Source organism: Rana temporaria, chromosome 1 (assembly GCF_905171775.1).
Source record: "Rana temporaria chromosome 1, aRanTem1.1, whole genome shotgun sequence".
NCBI lineage: Eukaryota > Metazoa > Chordata > Amphibia > Anura > Ranidae > Rana > Rana temporaria.
This window is the reverse complement of record NC_053489.1, coordinates 182,208,161-182,227,112: the sequence shown is the minus strand read 5'-3', so window position 1 is coordinate 182,227,112 and position 18,952 is coordinate 182,208,161. Positions and strand designations below refer to the sequence as shown.

General features: G+C 44.0%; 2 protein-coding genes across 8 annotated transcripts in view; one reads left to right on the top strand and one right to left on the bottom strand.

Moving 5' to 3' along the window:
* The first annotated feature begins 28 nt into the window (after window positions 1-28).
* Window positions 29-7,370, top strand: SNRNP35 (small nuclear ribonucleoprotein U11/U12 subunit 35). Of its 4 annotated transcripts, none has more exons than XM_040347284.1 (2): window positions 29-135; window positions 6,470-7,370. In XM_040347284.1, exon 2 carries the CDS (start codon window positions 6,473-6,475, stop codon window positions 7,259-7,261), a length of 789 nt encoding a protein of 262 aa, XP_040203218.1. In that variant the 5' UTR covers window positions 29-135; window positions 6,470-6,472; the 3' UTR covers window positions 7,262-7,370. The 4 variants fall into 4 exon arrangements, with proteins under 4 accessions (XP_040203218.1, XP_040203219.1, XP_040203220.1 ...); XM_040347285.1 differs by having other exon boundaries at window positions 31-135; window positions 6,452-7,370; XM_040347286.1 differs by having other exon boundaries at window positions 33-169.
* Window positions 7,371-16,171: 8,801 nt separating this feature from the next.
* The window catches only part of RILPL1 (Rab interacting lysosomal protein like 1), a 44,870-nt gene continuing 42,089 nt past the window's right edge, over window positions 16,172-18,952 (bottom strand). For 2 of the 4 annotated variants that reach the window (XM_040347279.1, XM_040347281.1), the window contains one exon: window positions 16,172-16,661. In XM_040347279.1, the coding sequence (XP_040203213.1) occupies window positions 16,517-16,661 (145 nt within the window). In that variant the 3' untranslated portion in view covers window positions 16,172-16,516. The remainder of the gene's footprint in view (window positions 16,662-18,952) is intronic. The other 2 variants (XM_040347280.1, XM_040347282.1) reach the window with 1 other exon arrangement.

The following is an 18,952-nucleotide window of genomic DNA, read 5'->3' as shown; positions in this document are numbered from 1 at the left end:
GTTATCCAATAAGAGGTCTCGTGACCAGTGAAGGCACATTTTGATTGGCGGGCGTCAGAACAACAGCGACGTGATCAGTAGAAGGCTCGGGGCTTGCTGTATTTCACGGATCGCACTCCATACCAGAAGCCTGCTGTAAGTCGAGAACAGGCTGTGGTTGACGTATAGGGTAAATTGTGGGAGTGAAGAGAGTTTTGAATGAGAAATATAATTGCATTGTTTTGCCTTTTATTTATGGAAGGTCTGTGTTATTACACTGCAGCCAATCTGAAAAGTGATCTAATTATTTATGCGGGGTGGAGTCAGCGCTAGCTATGAGGGCAATTTATTATGATTGGAGCGGCTGTGCACAATAACCTATCAGCTTCTGTCTTTCATTTTCAGAGCTTAAAGGGGTTGTAAAGCCTAAACATGTTTTACCTTAATGCATTCCTTGCATTAAGGTAAACCCCCCCCCCCTCCCCATCTTTAACTAACGGAGCCCTCATGATCCAGCGCTGTGCACATGCGCAGATTGTTTCTCCCCTCCCTTCCGGTTCTCGCTGGCTTTGCTGGGGCTCCTAGTGCTGTCAATCAAAACAAGTGACGATGGAGCGGGGGGTGGGGCCAAGTTCCATGGAGGAAGCAACAGGGTTTAGGAGCGAGCACGCACAAGTGCTCCCGTGGGAGCACTGGACTGAAGGGAGGGGCCAGTAGCGCCGGCGGGGGACCCTGAAAAGAGGAGGTTCCCGCCCACTCTGTGCGATTCTATTGCACAGAGTAGGTAAGTTTAGACAAGACATGTTCATTATTTAAACAATAAGTTACCTTTTAGGCTGGGTCCACACTATCATCGCATGCGGCTCACAGCTCGGCTGAATTCAGACCTGAAACGGATCAAAAGACGCACAGGACGCCTATGCAAATTTGCATTAGAGCCGCTGCAGAGATATGTAACCTGGCTCCATAGAGAGCCTGTCAAAATCTCATGCTATTGTGAATTGGATGTGAGGAATCTGCATCCAAGTCGCAATAGTGTGAACCCAGCCTTAGAAACCCTTTAACAGCATAAGGTGAAGCTAGAAGCTGATTGGTTACTCTGCACAGCTGATCTAGTTTGACAAATTCCCTTCAGCCCTGGTTCACACTGGGTACGATTTGGAACGATTTGAGATGCGATTTGACATGTCAAATCGCATCTCAAATCGGCGGCAATGGCACTGTCCTAATCGGTGCGACGCCGCATCTGCGGCGCTGCACCGATTTCAAAAAGTAGTTCCTGAACCCTGTACCCTACCCTACATTGAACCCTGCACAGATGTCTCTTAAATCGCGGCAAAATCGCGATTTTACCGCGATTTTGAATTCGCAGCAGTGTGAACCTAGCCTCAATGTATTTTTGCTATCTATATAAAAATGTAGTGTATACTGAGCTTGGTCACCTTAGGTAATCAATGTTATATTGGTCACAAACCACACTGCTCATAAGGGCCCATTCACTTGAGTAGCCGCTGGCAAGAATCTGGATTTGTTTTTTTTTATCTGGCAGAAAAACTAGCCTCATGTACACAATGGGGGAGATTTTCTCAAACTGGAGCACTCAGAATCTGTTGCAGCTGTGCATGGTAGGCAAAATGCTTCTATCGTCAGCTTGTTAAACTTCAGCAAGAAAACCTGGCCACTGATTAGATTTTATGTGGTGCTGCACCAGGTGTTGTACTCTCCAGTCTTAATAAATAACACTCAGGCCTGGTTCACACTGGTGCGACTTGGCATGTCAAAACAGCGGTATTTCCCGCAAATTGCCGGCAATGGCACTGACCTAATTGGTACGACGCCGCATCTGCGGCGCTGCACCGATTTCAAAAAGTAGTTCCTGTACTACTTTTTGCGATTTCGGCCCACGATTTACATTGACATCTGTGCAGAAACCTGCACAGATGTCTCTATAATCGCGGCCGAAATCGGGACTGCCAGCGGGAGTGAAATCGCGCGAGTTCGGCTGAACTTGCACGGCTTCACTCCTGCAGCCCAGTGTGAACCTGTGCTATATGTGAACAGCCACAGCTAGCAGCAGTGTGGCCAGATCACTACAAGATCAATGGCTGCCACTGCGTTTGGCATGTAACAGCTCATCCATATGATTAGGGACACTGGTGTTTTCATTCCTCCAAAGTGTGTGCAGCCATAGGACAGAGTGCTTCTCCAGATGCAGCATTTAATCATAGCTGAACACACCAGCCTATTCACCTGCATTGTCCCCTCTGTATGAGGATCGACCGATATAGGGATCGACCGATTATCTGTGCGGCCGATAGTCACTTTTTTAGAAGTATCAGTCAAATGAACCGATATTACTGATATTGCTTCAAGGGGTTTTACCAGGGTGATGCAAGCTGCGTGCATCACCCCAGTATCATTCTTTAGAGCGGACTGTCGGCTTTATTGTAATAAGAACCGATGTGGCTCAGCAGCTGATCGGCTATTATTACAAGCAGTGGAAGAAGACTTCTCTCTCTCCCCTCCTCCCTCTGCCACTGCTTGCCCAGGGTCTCACTGGAAGGCCAGGGCAGGCACGTCTGCCGGCTGGCCTAAGACCCAAACAAAGCCAATGCTTTGTTCAGGTCTCGGATCTAGTAACCTTGTAGCAATGTCATGACATCACTTCTTAAAGGCACCAGTTTGTGAAAATAGAGTATTCAAAAATGCTGATCATGACGTTTTTGAATACTTTGAAGTACAGAGGAGGGGTTTGGGGTCTTATAGACCCCCGACTTCTCCATAAAGAGTACCTCACATGCCTATTACTGTCACAAGGGGTGTTTACATTCCTTGTGACAGCAATAACAGTGAGGACATATTTTTTTTGTACATTTAAAAAATAAAAAAATTGGCCACCGAAAAAACAATATTGGTCGATCCCTAGCCTTATATGTAGCGCATGAAAATGAATGACCACTTTTTTTCCATACACTGATGCAACAAGCAGTCTGATTAGTAAATACAATACCAATGGGCATCAGTAAAAATTGCAATCCTGCACTGTATAGCATGTCTTGCCACAGTTTGTTGTACCAAATATACATTTTTACTTGCTTTCCTGTATTTTCTACTGGTGAGCCAGACAGCAAGTCTGCTGAATTTCAAAAGAACAAGCTCTGTTGCAGATTTAGCAGTAACAGGGATGAGAAACTGATGGGTGCTTACACTGATCAGCTTTTAGTTTTTATGTAAAACCAATTGGTCCTAGCATGTACTGCAGAGCTAGAGCACAGAGCTTAGTGAAATCTAATAGCTGATTGGAGGGACATGATGGCTCCGAGAAACATAGAGCTGAGGGCACAAGTCATCTGCTGTGTGCTGGAGGGGTGGGGCCATCTCCCGGGAGAATAAGGTATTGACTTAATTTATGGCAAATGGCAGAGAGAGAGGAATTGGACTCGGCACTTTGGATTCAGGCTAGTATACACTATAGTGCTTTGTTCATTTTGCATGTCTGAGGTTTACAACCACTTTAACTGTTCCCAGGCACAATTCAGAGCACTTGCACTACACAAACAAACCTGACAAAGGGGGTGAACTGTGCCTGGGACCAGTTAAAACTTCCAGTGTGAGTGCACCCTAAAAGGGAAGAAACTTAAAGGAGTTGTAAAGGCAGAAGTTTTTTTTTTTTATCTAGCATTAAGATGGAAAAAAAAGCCTTCTGCATCTAGCAGCACCCCCCTAATTACCTGAGCCCCATCTCTCTCCCCAACTAAGTCCACGAGTGTCTAAGTCGTCCGGGACACTGCTCCTGATTGACTGAGACACAGCAGCGGCACCATTGACTTCCACGACTGTCAGCCAATCAGGGGAGAAGGGGGCGGGACCAGGCCAGGGCTCTGTGTCTAAACGGATACACAGAGCTTTGACTCGGCTTGGGTGCCCCCATAGAAAGCTGCTGACTGTGGGGGCACTCAATAGGAGGGAGGGGCCAGGAGCAGCAAAGGGGACCAGAGAAGAGAATCCAGGCTGCTCTGTGCAAAACCAACTGCACAGGGGAGGTAAGTATAACTTGTTTAAAGGAAAAAGGCTTTAGTTACACTTTAACATACACAAAGGGGGGGGGGGGTAGTTTTGGTTTTAACAGCTTGAATGGGCAAAGATAGAATTTCTAGCATTTTAAAAGTGAACTTATTTCTCCTCTCACCTTCCAGGACGATAACACATGAGAGATTAGTGGTTCCTCCCTACAGGAAACGCAATCAGTTCACAGCTGTCCCACCTTCCCCCTTTGTCCCTCAATATTGGTTATGTTTCTCCCACAGCAAACCTTTTTTTTTTCTTTTTCTTCTGACCAGAAGATTAAGGGAGTCGGATGGTACCCCTGTAAGCCAGTCTTAGGAATGCTAGTGAGGGCCGCGCTAACCTGCAGCCTTAGAGCTTCTCACAGGTTGCCAATGGTGTCGTGCAGGCGGTCCAGGTGTAGCGAAGATTCCCCGATGTTGCAAGCAGCTCGGCTCTCCTACTTTCTTCCCCAGTGTGCCATTTTTCTGGAGTGCAGAGGATGTAAGACGCCAGGGGAGGACCTAGCGTGCTCCAAACCTTGATCTGAAACGGAACATCTGGTCAGCACAGGAAAGGGGCGGATCGCGGCCAAAGCGACCCAGGTAGTGGGGCTAAAGTGTGGCTGCGGAGGCCGAGAGGCTCCTGTTCTTGCCAGGACTTGGCGAGCCGCAAAGAACCAAAAGTCTGCCTGGAACCACCTCAGGAGGAGGAGGATGGAAGGGCAGCACAGGCCACTGCGAGCACATCAAAATGCGCAACACTTATATATTATTTTTTTTTTTTATATAGCCATAGCTTGTTGCCCTTTTGAAATGCACGACTTTGAAGTTCATGTCGTGTCTTTTTCTGTGTTGGTCTATCTAGCCACACTTCAGAAGTATACAGCATTGTAGTTTATGCTTGTGTCCTTTATTTCTACATCTAATTTCTGGTGCTGTGCGTCAAACGCACAATCATGACCTTTTATATTTTGAGATCTTGCTTATACATCACTTTTATTTCAGACCTTTAAAAGAGAAGTATGGATTTTTTTTAACCCATATTCATACTTACCTAGGTGGATACAGCATCGGACCGATGCTGCATCTGTCCCCCGCCACCTCTTCACTGAGAAACGAGCCACGAAGTCCCGCTACAAATCAAAGGGAGAACGAAGATTTGCAGTCCAAGGACCACGGCTATGGAACGCTCTGCCCACAAACCTCTGCATAGAAGAAAACCATCGGGCCTTCCGGAAAGAACTTAAGACTCATCTCTTCTGAAGGATAAGGATGGCACTGGATGGAAATAAGCGCCTTGAGGCGATTTAGTTCGCATTTGTAGCGCTATACAAGTTATTCACTCACCAAACACCGCCAATGGCTCGGTTCTCTCACCTCCCCGAGCTGGTGCCTATCGGTCAGCATCTCTCCTGCTCTGCTCCTCCACACTCATTGGAGCGCTGAGCTAGGGAAGGACCGGAAGTGGCTGTCTCAGCGGCTCGCTGAGACTGCCATCAGTCCAGGCACCTGCCGGATCCAGACTTCCAAAGTCGGGGTGACGCTGTGCCTGGACTGATCCTGGTGATGTCGGCAGAGAGCGGACATCAGACCGCTCTCTGCTGAAAACGGGTCAAAGGAGTGCAAAACTAATTGCACTCCTGTGATCCATAGAAGAAGCCCAGCCGAGGCTGGACTTCTTTTTAATTTCCTTTTGTACATGGAGGGACCAGGAGTTCTGGCTGCAGAAACTCAGATGTCAGAAAATTCAGTCTCTACATTCAGGCATGCCAGAGGCATTCCCTGTGCTTGTGACCCGGTAGGGTTTAATGACACTGAAAGAAGGTTATAAGAACTTCTGTTCATAGGAGGATTACCTGAAGATGAAGTATCGGAACTTATCTGATCTGTATACCTAACTCGAGTAGGTTTAGGCTACTTTCACACTAAGGCGCTTTGCAGGCGCGATAGAGCTAAAATTAGCGCCTGAAAGAGCCTCTTCTCTCACTTCAGTGTGAAAACTCAAGGGCTTTCACACTGGAGCGGTGTGCTGGCAGGACGCAAAAAAAAAAAAAAGTCCTGCTACTTGCATCTTTGAGGCGGTGTATACACCGCTCCTACAGTGCCCCTGCTCATTGAAATCAATGGGCAGCGCTGCCGAACCGCTGGCAAAGCGGCGCTTTTAATCCCTTTTCCGCAGGTAGCGGAGGTTAAGAGCACCCCGCTAGCGGCCAAACAGCGCTGCAAAAACAACAGTAAAACGCCGCTGAGGGACAAGGGGGAAGGTGGGGCCTTTTAACAGTTGTGAACTGATTTGTTTCCTGTAGGGAGGAGCCTCTCATCTCTCATGTGTTGCTGTCCTGGAAGGTTCGTAGAAACACTGTTACCGGTAAGTCTAACCGTTGTTTTTTTTTGTGCCTTAGTGTTTATTGTGGTCTTTCTCATAGTTTGCCTTCTTCCTGTAGAAAATGAATGATTGGACTCCCATTGCAAAAGAATATGACCCTCTTAAGGCTGGCAGTATTGATGGTACAGATGAAGAGCCACATGATCGCGCTGTGCTTCGGGCCATGTTGGCTCGTTATGCACCCAATAAAGGTGTTGTTGGAGACCCCCAGTTAACATTATTTGTGGCTAGATTAGGCCAAGAAACAACAGAGGAGAAGCTAAAAGATTTTTTTTCTCGTTATGGAGATATACAGAGGATCCGATTGGTTAGAGACATCATTACTGGGTTTTCAAAAGGCTATGCTTTTATTGAATATAAACAAGAGAGTGCCATAAAAAAAGCCTACAGAGATGGCAACAAACTAGTAATTGATCAGCATGAAATATTTGTGGATTATGAACTGGAAAGGATGCTGAAAGGATGGATTCCACGTCGACTAGGTGGAGGGTTTGGTGGTAAAAAAGAATCTGGACAATTGAGATTTGGAGGACGTGACAGACCATTCAGGAAACCAATTAATTTGCCAGTCTACCCAATTAATGCTCGTGCTGAAGGACATATTGATAAAAGACAAAGATCTCGGTCTAGAGAAAGACATCAAGAGTGGAGAGAGAAGAAAACTGATTTTTTTCAGGACAGAGGAATCGAAGGTAGACGGCATGATAGGTCACATAATCGTCATAAAGAACAGACTGAAGAGAGACCCTACAAAGCTGAGCGGAACAGAGATCAGGAAAGAGGTGAAAAACCCAGACGAAGAAAGGATAACAAAAGGGATAGAAGTAGAGAAAGAGACTTCAAGAAATAGTGGCCAGAGACAGTTTTGCTAGATGGCATGTATACATAACTTCTACTGTATAGGAAACAATTATTCCACATTACCAGTGCCATCCAAATGAGCATTAAAATTTTATTCAGCCCAGGTTCACACTGGGTGCGATTTCATTCGATTTGAGATGCGATTTCACATGTGAAATCGCATCTCAAATGCCTCCAATTGTCGGCAATGGCGCCGTCCTAATCGGTGCGACGCCGCATCTGCGGCGCTGCACCGATTTCAAAAAGTAGTTCTTGTACTACTTTTTGCGATTTCGGGCCGCGATTTACATAGACATCTGTGCAGAAACCTGCACAGATGTCTCTTAAATCGCGGCCGAAATCGGGACTGCCGGCGGGAGTGAAATCGTGCGAGTTCAGCTGAACTCGCACGGCTTCACTCCCGCAGCCCAGTGTGAACCAGGGCTCAAAGATGTCAAGTGTGTGTGTGTGTGTGTGTGTGTGTGTGTGGTGTTTTTTTTTTTTTTCTTACATGGCTGTATGGAATATGCAAATGTACTACTACCTTGTAAACAAGACCTGCAAAATGTATATATTTTATTATGGGCACAGGCAGTCCCTGAGTTACAACTTATACTTACAAATGGAGGGAGACAACAGGAAGTGAGAGGAAATCTACCCCTAGGAAGTATATTTCACTCCTGTAAGTTTCCTTTCACACAGGCTTGTTCGTTTGACGGACTGCGCTTGTTCAGCGAGAGATAGGTCTGTCTCCACTCCCTGTGCGGATGGAAAATAGGGCCACCATTCTTGGAGATTTGGCGGACAGGATAGCAGCGGGTGTTAGCGGACATGTCGGCGTTGACATCCGCTGCCCCATAGGGGTGAATGAAGTGTCTGATCAGGTCCGCCTGAAAAACTGACAGGCGGACTTGCTCAGAAAGCCCATGTGAAAGGGCCCTATGTTATTGAGTATAGAAGGGTAATAACCCCTGTTAGAGTATTATTTTTCTGCCATCTCTGTCCCATTGTGGAGATTTCCCTTCACTTTCTGGCTCTAATCCCTCTCCACATTGTCCAAAACAAAGTATAACTAAAAGGCAGAACTTTTTTTTTAAGAACCCCTCTTGTTTGTAACCCGGTGACTGCCTGTATTTATATTGCTCTGTCAATTTATGCAGCGATTTACTCTTGTCTCACATTTCATTCATATTTATGACATTATGAACATCAAGGAAACCGTTGTGGAGATTTCAGTTTCACAAATTTTAAAGCTAATCTGTAAATTTGCTTGTCTCAAAACATTGAAGCTGCCATTATACAGACCTGGCATACTTATTCCAACATTGTGAAGTCAGTTGTTCATCTTCACAGCCTTGGATCTATTATATACCCTGACTTAGGGTAGGGGTTGTAAAGGTACAATTTTTTTTTTTTTTTTTTTTTCCCCCTGAATAGCTTCCTTTACCTTAGTGCAGTCCTCTTTCACTTACCTCACCCTTCGATTTTGCTTTTAAATGTCCTTATTTCTTCTGAGAAATCCTCACTTCCTGTTCTTCTGTCTGTAACACCACACAGTAATGTGAGGCTTTCATACCCATCACAACAGCCTCTAATGGCCAAACCAGCCATTCCTTAACCACTTGCTTACTGGGCACATATACCCCCCCTCCTGCCCAGGTGAAAGTTCAGCTTCCGGCACTGCGTCGCTTTAACTGACAATTGCGCGGTCGTGCGACGTGGCTCCCAAACAAAATTGACGTCCTTTTTTTCCCCACAAATGGAGCTTTCTTTTGGTGGTATTTGATCACCTCTGCGGTTTTAATTTTTTGCGCTTTAAACAAAAATGACGACAATTTAAAAAAAAAAATACAATATTTTTTACTTGTTGCTATAATAAATATCCCAATTAAAAAAAAAAAATGTTTTATTTTTTTCAGTCTAGGCCGATACGTATTCTTCTACATATTTTTGGTTAAAAAAAATAAAAATCGCAATAAGTTATAGCGCCTACAAAATAGGGGACAGAATTATTATTATTATTTTTTTTTACTAGTAATGGTGGCAATCTGCGATTTTTTTTTTTTTTTTTTTAAATATTGGGACTGCGACATTATGTCGGACACTTTTGACATCATTCGCATTTATACTGCGATCAATGCTATAAATATGCACTAATTACTGTATAAATGTGACTGGCATTGACGGGGTTAACACTAGGGGGTGAGAAAGGGGTTAAATGTGTACCCTGCATAGTGTTCTAACTGTGGGGGAAGAGGGGCGACCGATCTGTGTCCCTATATACAAGAGACACAGATCGGTCTCCTCTCTCCCTGACAGGAGGCTGTCTCTGTGTGAGCCGGCAGTGAGAGATGATCTCATATGTTTACATATGAGATCATCTCTCATTGGCCGCACAGATCGCCTACCAAACGGCCACTCCGATTGGCCGTTCACGGCGATCTGTGATTGGCTGTGTCCAAGGAACATGGCCAGCACAGTTTCCCCGCTGCGCGCTCGGGGAACGAGGAAAGGGGTTGAGGTCCTGTTGTTTCAGGTCCGCGCTGTAGCCGTCATTCGGCGGGTCTCAGGTGGTTAAAGTGGTTGTAATTCCCTCATAGCAGGTTAACCAGCACAGTGCCTGTACTGTCTAACCCAGTGTTTCTCTACCCCAGTCCTCAAGGCGCCCCACCAGGTCATGTTTTTTCATTATTTTACAGTGAAATATTTTAAAGGGGTTGTAAAGGTACAATTTTTTTTTTTTTTTTTTTCCCTAAATAGCTTCCTTTACCTTAGTGCAGTCCTCCTTCACTTGCCTCATCCTTCGATTTTGCTTTTAAATGTCCTTATTTCTTCTGAGAAATCCTCACTTCCTGTTCTTCTGTGTAGTTACAGACAGTAATGCAAGGCTTTCTCCCTGGTGTGGAGTGTCGTGCTCGCCCCCTCCCTTGTTCACCATAGAAACGCAGTATGGATGTGTTCCAGATGCTTTTCTGCATGCATGTTTTTGATTCCTTTCAGTGCATCCCCCCCCCTTTTTTTCTTTTCTAATCTTAAATAAGGACATGTGTTTTTTTGTTTTGTGCATTTTTACAGCATTCCAGTGCAGTGCATAACCTCTTCTTCCTTTTTTATTTTTATTTTTTTTCTGGAACTGCAAGCGCTGGTGTAAACCATATAACCTAATTTGCATGCGTTTTTGAAGCAGTAAAAAAAACCGCACTGGACTGCATGTGGTATGAACTTGCCTTAAGAAAAACTTTTTTTTTTTCTTTTTTTTTTTTTATAGCGGGTGCATCAAATGACCTTATGTCATATAGCATTATGGGTTTAATAAAGGATGGCGGGGGGACAGGCAGGAGCTACTACTTTTGATCCATCGTTATCTAACAGTGGGAATTTTTCATTTTTATTTGGCACACAGATTGAGTGATTTTTTTTTTTTTTTTTTTTTCCATATATAATTAGAAACACCTGTCTTGAACATAAAGGGAAATATATAGAAAAAACATTGATCACTTGTCCAAATGCAGCATACTTCAATATCAGTCATAAAATAATTTTATTTCACATTACGTTATAACCAAAGTAATCAATTCTTATAACACACTTGTTTACAATTCAGGGGAAGACCAGTGATTAATGGGTTATGGCTTTTCATGTACTACTTCAGTTTAGAATTTAACTTGGAGTGTTACTAAACCCAGTAATATGAAAATAGTTCATCTACCCCCCCCCCCCCCAGTTTATAAAATCTTTTTACATTAAAATATTGCCACTAATATACTTTTTTTTTTTTTTGGGCTGATCTGCATACCATTTCTCCAGTGCCGAGTTCAGGTAGGAGGAGATTTCCACTTCAGCCTCTATACACACACCCACATGTGTGATGCCAATATCATGTGCCCTGGCTAGCTCTGAGAACAAGTAGATATTCTCTCCAGCATAAAAAACACACCTGAGCATGTGCAGGTTGGCTACTCTGCCTGTGTTAGCTGGTTTCCTCAGATGGGGAAGGATCTGTGCATACAGGATAAAACCACCTTTTTACACAATGCAAAGGATTAACCCCTTAAGTTCCACAGTGAGTATAACCAGCATGCCATGCTGCATATACAGACTGATTTTGCCGTTGTGGGTTTAGTAACACTTTAAGTTGGATGTGCAGTTATGATAGCATATACTAGTCAACAATTCTGATGCTTTTCAATTTAAACCAGTCATATAAATAAAGGTAACTTCACTCTGTGTCAAAGTATTCAGAAAAGCAGCAATAGAATATCATAACTGGTTGATTTGCTGCCAACATTCTTTTGTTAGTTCTTTCACTTCAAATATACAATACGCAACCTAAACCATAAAATTGCACTTGTCATTGGAGAACTACGAGGCCTGCCATTGCTGACTGCCACTGGAAAATACAAGATGCCTGGCTGTCTCTTGTCAAATTTTTAAACTCCCTGATCCATAGGGGCTTGTGCACTATATCCTATGTTCAGATCCATAATGTGTATGGATCTGGATGCAACTGTATGATATGCTATGGACAGATATACACATCTCTACAATCTGGACATTTTTGTTTTTTTAAAAGGAACATTTTAAAAACCTATATCCGCAGTCCAATGTATGGAACCATATTTGGATGCATATAAACATTTTGTGCTAATGTTTACATGCGAACAGAGTCCCTTTTGCTCAATGCTGCGCAGGGTCAATATTAACCACTCAAGGACCGCCTCCTGCACATACACAGGTACGTGCTGTGCTATTGTCCAGCCGTGGGGTGCACGCCCGCGTCACGGTCCGAAGCTCCGGGATCTGCGGACCCGATCGCCACTGGAGTCCCGCGATCGGTCCCCGGAGCTGAAGAACGGGAGAGCTGTATGTAACCACAGCTTCCCCGTTTTTCACTGTGGCGGCGGCGGCATCGATCGTGTGATCCCTTTTATAGGGATTCACAATCGATGACATCACACCTACAGCCACACCCCCCTACAGTTGTAAACACACATGAGGTCACACATAAACCCGTCAGCGCCCCCTTGTGGTTAACTCCCAAACTGCAACTGTCATTTTCACAGTAAACATGCATTTTAAATGCATTTTTTGCTGTGAAAATGACAATGGTCCCAAAAATGTGTCAAAATTGTCCGAAGTGTCCGCCCTAATGTCGCAGTCACGAAAAAAAATCGCTGATCGTCGCCATTAGTAGTAAAAAAAAAAAATTATTAATAAAAATGCAATAAAACTATCCCCTATTTTGTATATGCTATACATTTTGTGCAAACCAACCGATAAACGCTTATTGCGTTTTTTTTTTTTACCAAAAATAGGTAGAAGAATACGTATCGGCCTAAACTGAGGAAGTTTTTTTTTTTATATATTTTTTGCGTATATTTATTATAGTAAAAAATATTGATTTTTTTTTCAAAATTGACGCTCTATTTTTGTTTAGAGCGCAAAAAATAAAAACCGCAGAGGTGATCAAATACCACCAAAAGAAAGCTCTATTTGTGGGGACAAAAAAAGGACGCCAATTTTGTTTGGGAGCCACGTCGCACGACCGCGCAATTGTCAAAGTGACGCAGTGCCGAATCGCAAAAACTTGGCCAGGTCCTTTTAGCTGCATTTTGGTCCGGGTCTTAAGTGGTTAATGTGTAGCCAGTGGCTGCTGCACCACTCATTAAATGTTAGCCCTGAATGAGTCATGCATGTGGTGGCAGCAAATGAGTGGAATGACTGAAGGTGTACTCAGCTGGTGACAACCACTGATTTCACACTATGGCCTTAGTCAATGATTACACACTATTGTTTACTCGTCAGCCCTAAGCAGCGCAGACATGTATGGGTCTGTGTGCCTGTATGAGTTCAGATGCAGCACAGACTGCCAGCAAAGATCCTATGGAAAACCGTATGTTCATGAGCTGCAAATTAGTCGGAATTCCAAATGGTTACACTTGCTCCAAGCCAGTGATCTGAAGATCTTAAAAGCATCTGCATTACAGCCAAGCAGCTTGCATTTTCAAGGGGAAGGTTCAGCAAAGGCATCCAACATTTTTCCCTCAAAACAAGCTGACTCTTTTTTTGTGGGGAGAATATCCCAGTGCACTATAAAGAATACAGTGGTTGTGTTATGTACATTGAAGAGAAAAACACATCGAAAATTCCAAAAGCTTTGTAATTTTGTTATGTTAAATATTCAAACAATATTGTGTTAATACTGTTAATCTCCTACCTCAAATCCCAAGGTGTCCATTACATTGCATATCTACATTAGGCACAGTGAACAAGATGGCCGCTCTCATTCCCTTTTCGGTCAGCATTAGGTATATTACACTCCGCCATGTGTTTTGAGAACACATGACTGGAAAAAACATTAACTTTAAAAGATAAAGCATACATCCTTTAGTGTATAAACAAACAACAATTCACCAGGAAACTTTGGTATGGTACGGGGCCTGGGGCTTATTAAAATGAGCAATTGTGTGCAATTACCAGTAATGACTAGAGCAAAAAACTTCTACTTGCTTGTTATAGACTGCTCAGGAGCAGTGAGAAATTATCTGTGGTTGGTTGATTTCTACTGCTGTAACAGGAAGGCAATTGCAAAATATCTCTAAGTATATGATCTTTGTAGGAACACACACCCTTCATTTGAAAAAGACATAGGCCCCTTTCACACAGGCAGACCAATCGGGCATGCCTGTCAGTTTTTTTAGGTGAACCCGATCGGACCCTCTATGGAGCGGTAAGTCCGTTGACACCCGCCGACATACGATCCACTAAAAACAGACGGATGGGGATCCGTTCTCCATATGCCTAACGAATCGGATGACCGTCGGGTATAAACAGACAGGCGGTCCGTTTACATCCCATAGAGAACAGCGAGTTGCGTCTGTGTCTGCTCTGCATAAACGAAGAGGACATGGACAAGCCAAATCTGCCTGCTCCTTTGGAGATCCGCAGATTCAGCCCTAACTAGTGGAGTCCGCTCCATGGGAAAAGGGCCATAATTGTGCAAATGATCTCATCAAATAATGCCAAGTTTGAAACACTAGATACCAGGGTTGATTAATTAAAGGGAAACAGACTTCGTTTTGCAAGTGCACCAGAGCTTAGTAAATGAGGGGGGGGGGGGAAGTACAATCACTAAATCATGTGGAGTCAAAAATGCTGTTTTTTTTATTTTTTTCCTTGCATGGGATTGGGTATTCTTTGCAAAGCAAAGCTTCACCTCATTTGCAAAGCTCTGAAGCAAATTCTCTTGCAGAGTGCAATTGCACAATGAACAGTCTATTTGCCTTTAGTAAATCAACTCCAATGTATTTAGCAGAAAACATATAGCACAGCGAGGAAGGTTTGTGGTCCAGGATGATAGCACAGTCAAAATTAGAAGCAGTGCCCCCCCCCCCCCCCCAGTTGTGGACTGCCGAGAATTGTCCCCCGGCGGATTTTGCCTGCGCAGACGCAGCAAACCTCCTGCACAGGCGCAGCGGACCTAAAAAAATTGCCGAACCTCAACACACCTCTCAATCACACGGCGCATGCGCATTGAGCACAATATTGTGCCACACGCTAGCGATGCTCGCTCCACTCTGCAAGGGGGGCAGGTGTATTACAATTATATTGTGTAAGGGGCGGATGCCACAAACTCCCCCATTAACAGTGCAAAACTTGCCCTTCTTTTCATACACCCATCCCCCCTTACAGACGATATAATAGTAATACACACGCCACGCTCCCCGTGGCGTGTGTATTACTATTATATTGTCTGATAGGGGGTGCGGGTGTATGAAAAGTAGGGCGAGTTTTGCACGGTTGATGGGCGACTGTGGCATCCACCCCTTACACGATAATTGTAATATACACGCCCCCTTGCAGAGTGGAACGAGCATCGGCAACGGCTGTCACTATGCCCTGTTCATTGCGCAGTCTCTAGCTCATGCCCAGCTCTTCATGTTCGGTAATTTTTCGGATCTAGAGCGCTGTGCCTGCGCAGTCCAGGGTGGGCATTATCCGCCAGGGGGACACATCTCGGCAGAACACCGGCCACCCGCATACCGGAAGCAGTGTGGCCGGTAGACTTATTTGCCTCTCAGCCCAGTCCACCTCATAAGACTGGCGCTATACTAACAGTGTAGTGTAAGCTGGCGGGGACTCTTTCCGTGCTGACCCCCCCTGCAAAGTGCTGCCCTAGGCCTGGGCCAGCATTGTTTCAGTCTGCAAATAGGATTAGATCAGCTATGTAAAACAAAATAATTATGAGCTACCATGCTGCACTGCCTTTACCACAGAAGCCCCTGCACTGCTAAAAGCTTTTCATACATTGGCATCAATGTTTAAGGTTTCTGTCACGCAGAACCATTGCAATGCCTTTGAAATACACCGTTAAGGCTATGGTGTGTTTCACAAGGTTTTGCATGATGGAACGTTCTTATTAAAATTATTTTATTACAAACTAATTTTTATTAGACTTGGTTTTCTACCTAAAATGAAGCCATGTTGAGTGCTAAAAGGGGGTTACTGCATAAAACAATCTGAGATGTTTAATAATATTCCTAAATAAGCACAGCTTATTTGTATACAATGCTTGAATTTTTTTTCAGTAATGCATGGTAGTTGGTTAATAGCTTTGCAGGACCTCTAAGGCACCTTCCTTTTTGGCAAATATATTCAAATTGTACAATCGGAGACTGACCACATACAAACAGGACGCTATTTTGTGGTGCAGGCAGTGTACCAAAGATGTGGGTATGGCCATTGGTAAGAATGCAGATTCTTGACACAAGAACGAGTGACATCACTGATATAAGCCAGGGTACGCTCTGGAAGCCAGGCTCTACCCGCCACCTTTAGCCAGAACCCAGTTTTTCTGTTACCGTTTTAGACAGATATTTTTAGGAGGTGTCGAAATCCTTGTCCATTTTAATCCATAGTATTACAGACAAGACTGCTTTAATTGCGTCATAATAATCCGTAAACGGGGACAGAATTAGAGTCCCATGAGATTGAAGAATTCAGTGTTTTTTTAACCTCCCCCTAGTGCACGATAAAATCAAATATCATTGCTGGGTTGGTAAATTTCTGAAACCTGAAGAATGGCAGTCCATTTTTTTTTTCTCTTGCTACCCACCTGCAGGTGACTCTGTTTTTGTCGTCTTCTTTAGCTTGTGCAGTATGTCATGTGTGACTTTCACAAAGTAAAATGTTTTCAGGCAGGCAGAGCAAAAGAAGAAAAATGTTTATCAGCTATTCAGTGTGCAATATTGAGAGTTTGGTTCAGTCACATGTGCTGTAAAGCCTCCTGGCCTTGTTCTGTGTAACAATCATCTCGGTTGAAATCTGACCAAACACCAAAGGATTCCTGGAAGCTGGCGCTTTTCTGTTGTAGGGGCATCCGCTTTTTATCCCTTGAGAAAAAACTAAATCTACGGAGAGAAAACAAAATGTACACTTGTTTCAATGGCAAAACCCAACTTCAATAAAAAAGAAAAAAGGAACACGCCTTTATTTAACCAGAGTAGTGCACGAATGTTGACACACACACACACAGCAATCAAATATCCAATAAATTCAGTTAGAGAGCTCAGCAGTGGATGAGAATTGCTGACTGGTCCATAGGCGATATTGCACTTCGCTTTTATTTTTATCCCTTTACATTGATCTGAGCATCACACATTGTTAAGACATTTTTAAAATACACTGCTTACACGTAATAAGCATAAATTCAGCTGTTAACTGCATCACTTCGAAGGGCTATGTAGAAAACTCATGCAACTTACTTTGATGTAACAATATCCATTTCATTTCTTTTATTTCGTCCTTGAACATGCAGTCTTAACATTAATAGATTCTATTCCTTACTGTAAGTCCTTCCTGTCTACAGACAATAGTCTCATGCAGTTTGCATTCTAAAAACACACAGCGCCTGTGCCAAGATAAATACGAATACATTGGGCTGCCAATGTTGACTTTGTCTGGTGGAAATGCTAGTTTCTTGGCTTTTATACTAGTTTATGAGCCACCAACATAGAACATGAATGCATAGCATACGTTTTAACTATACAGTGCCTTTAAAAAGTATTCATACCCCTTAATTTTTCACATTTTGTCATGGTACAACCAAAAACGTAAATGTATTTTATTGGGATTTTAGGTTATAGACCAACACAAAGTGGCACAGAATTGTGAAGTGGGAGGAAAAAATGATAAATGTTTTTCAAAATTATTTACAAATATCTGAAAAGTGTGGCATGCATTTGTATTCAGCCCCTCTTTACTGTCATACCCCCCTAACTAAAACCTAGTGGAGCCAATTGCCTTTAGAATTCAAATTAGTAAATAGTAGGGTTGTCCCGATACCAGTTTTTTAAGACCGAGTACAAGTACCGATACTTTCAAGTACTCGCCGATACCGAATACCGATACTTTTTTTTTTAATGTCAGTATATATTTTTTTATTTTACAATTTAAATTTTTCACTATTTTTGTTTTTTTATACAATGCTTTCTTGAGGGGGGGGGATGGATGTGTCAGTGTGATTTTTAATTTTATTTTAATATGTATTCATTTTTACAATGAATTATTTATTGCTATTTTTTCTTTCTTAGCCCTGTTGGGGGGTTTGATGAGATATCAGGGGTCTTAACAGACCTCTGACATCTCCCCTTTGAGACAGAGAAAGGGACTAGGGACACAGATTCCCCAGTCCCTTTCTCAGCTGCACTGGAAATGAATGGACAGGAGACAGAGGCTCCTATCCATTCATAAACTGAAGCATTGTAAACACAGTTTACGATGCTCGGTTATATGAATGGACAGTCAGTGATCACTAACTCTGTTCATTCAGAAAAGGTAGGAGCTGGGTTTAGCGGCTCCTACCGCCGCTCTCCATCCTGACAGAGGGGGCGGAAGAGGACATGAAGGGGGACACAGAGCACGGAGGGGGGACACGGAACATGGAGGGGGGAGAGCAGAACGGAGGACAGCTACGGAATGGAGGGGGAGAACAGAACGGAGGACAGCTGCGGCATGGCACGGAGGGGGAGAACAGAACGGAGGACAGCTGCGGCACGCACGGAGGAAGTAAGCAGAATGGCAGCGGCACGGAGGGGGGGACACAGGAACATGGAGGAAGAGAGATGGGCAGCGGCACTGAGGGGGGGTGGACACAGGAGCATGGAGGAAGAGAGCAGACGGGCAGCGGCACGGAGGGGGGGACACAGGAGCATGGAGGAAGAGAGCAGACGGGCAGCGGCACGGAGGGGGGACACAGGAGCATGGAGGAAGAGAGCAGAACGGATGGGGGAACTGATGATGGATACAGGGTAAGGCAGGTATCTGGGAAAATGCTCCTATACTTTACCCGAGTACAAGGGAAACTCTGTGACTCTCGTGACGCGCCTACGCAAAAAAAAGGGGGGCCTTATCCGCCGGGGGGAACTTTTTCTAAAGGACATCAATCATCTGGGCGAACTACCAGATTACATTGCCGCTCAGCATAGAAACGCCTACTCCCGCGGGAGTGAGTACCCGGAAGCCGGATTGAAAATAGCGATGATAAAGTATGTACAGCCTAAAAAAAAAAAAAAGTGCCTACTGTACATGTTAGAAGTATAAAGAATTTGGTCTTGTATAGATGTTATTTGGGTGAACCTCCGCTTTAAATAGATGCAATCTAAAATGTGGAAAGGGTGCTGTGGTTCAAGAGTTTGACAGC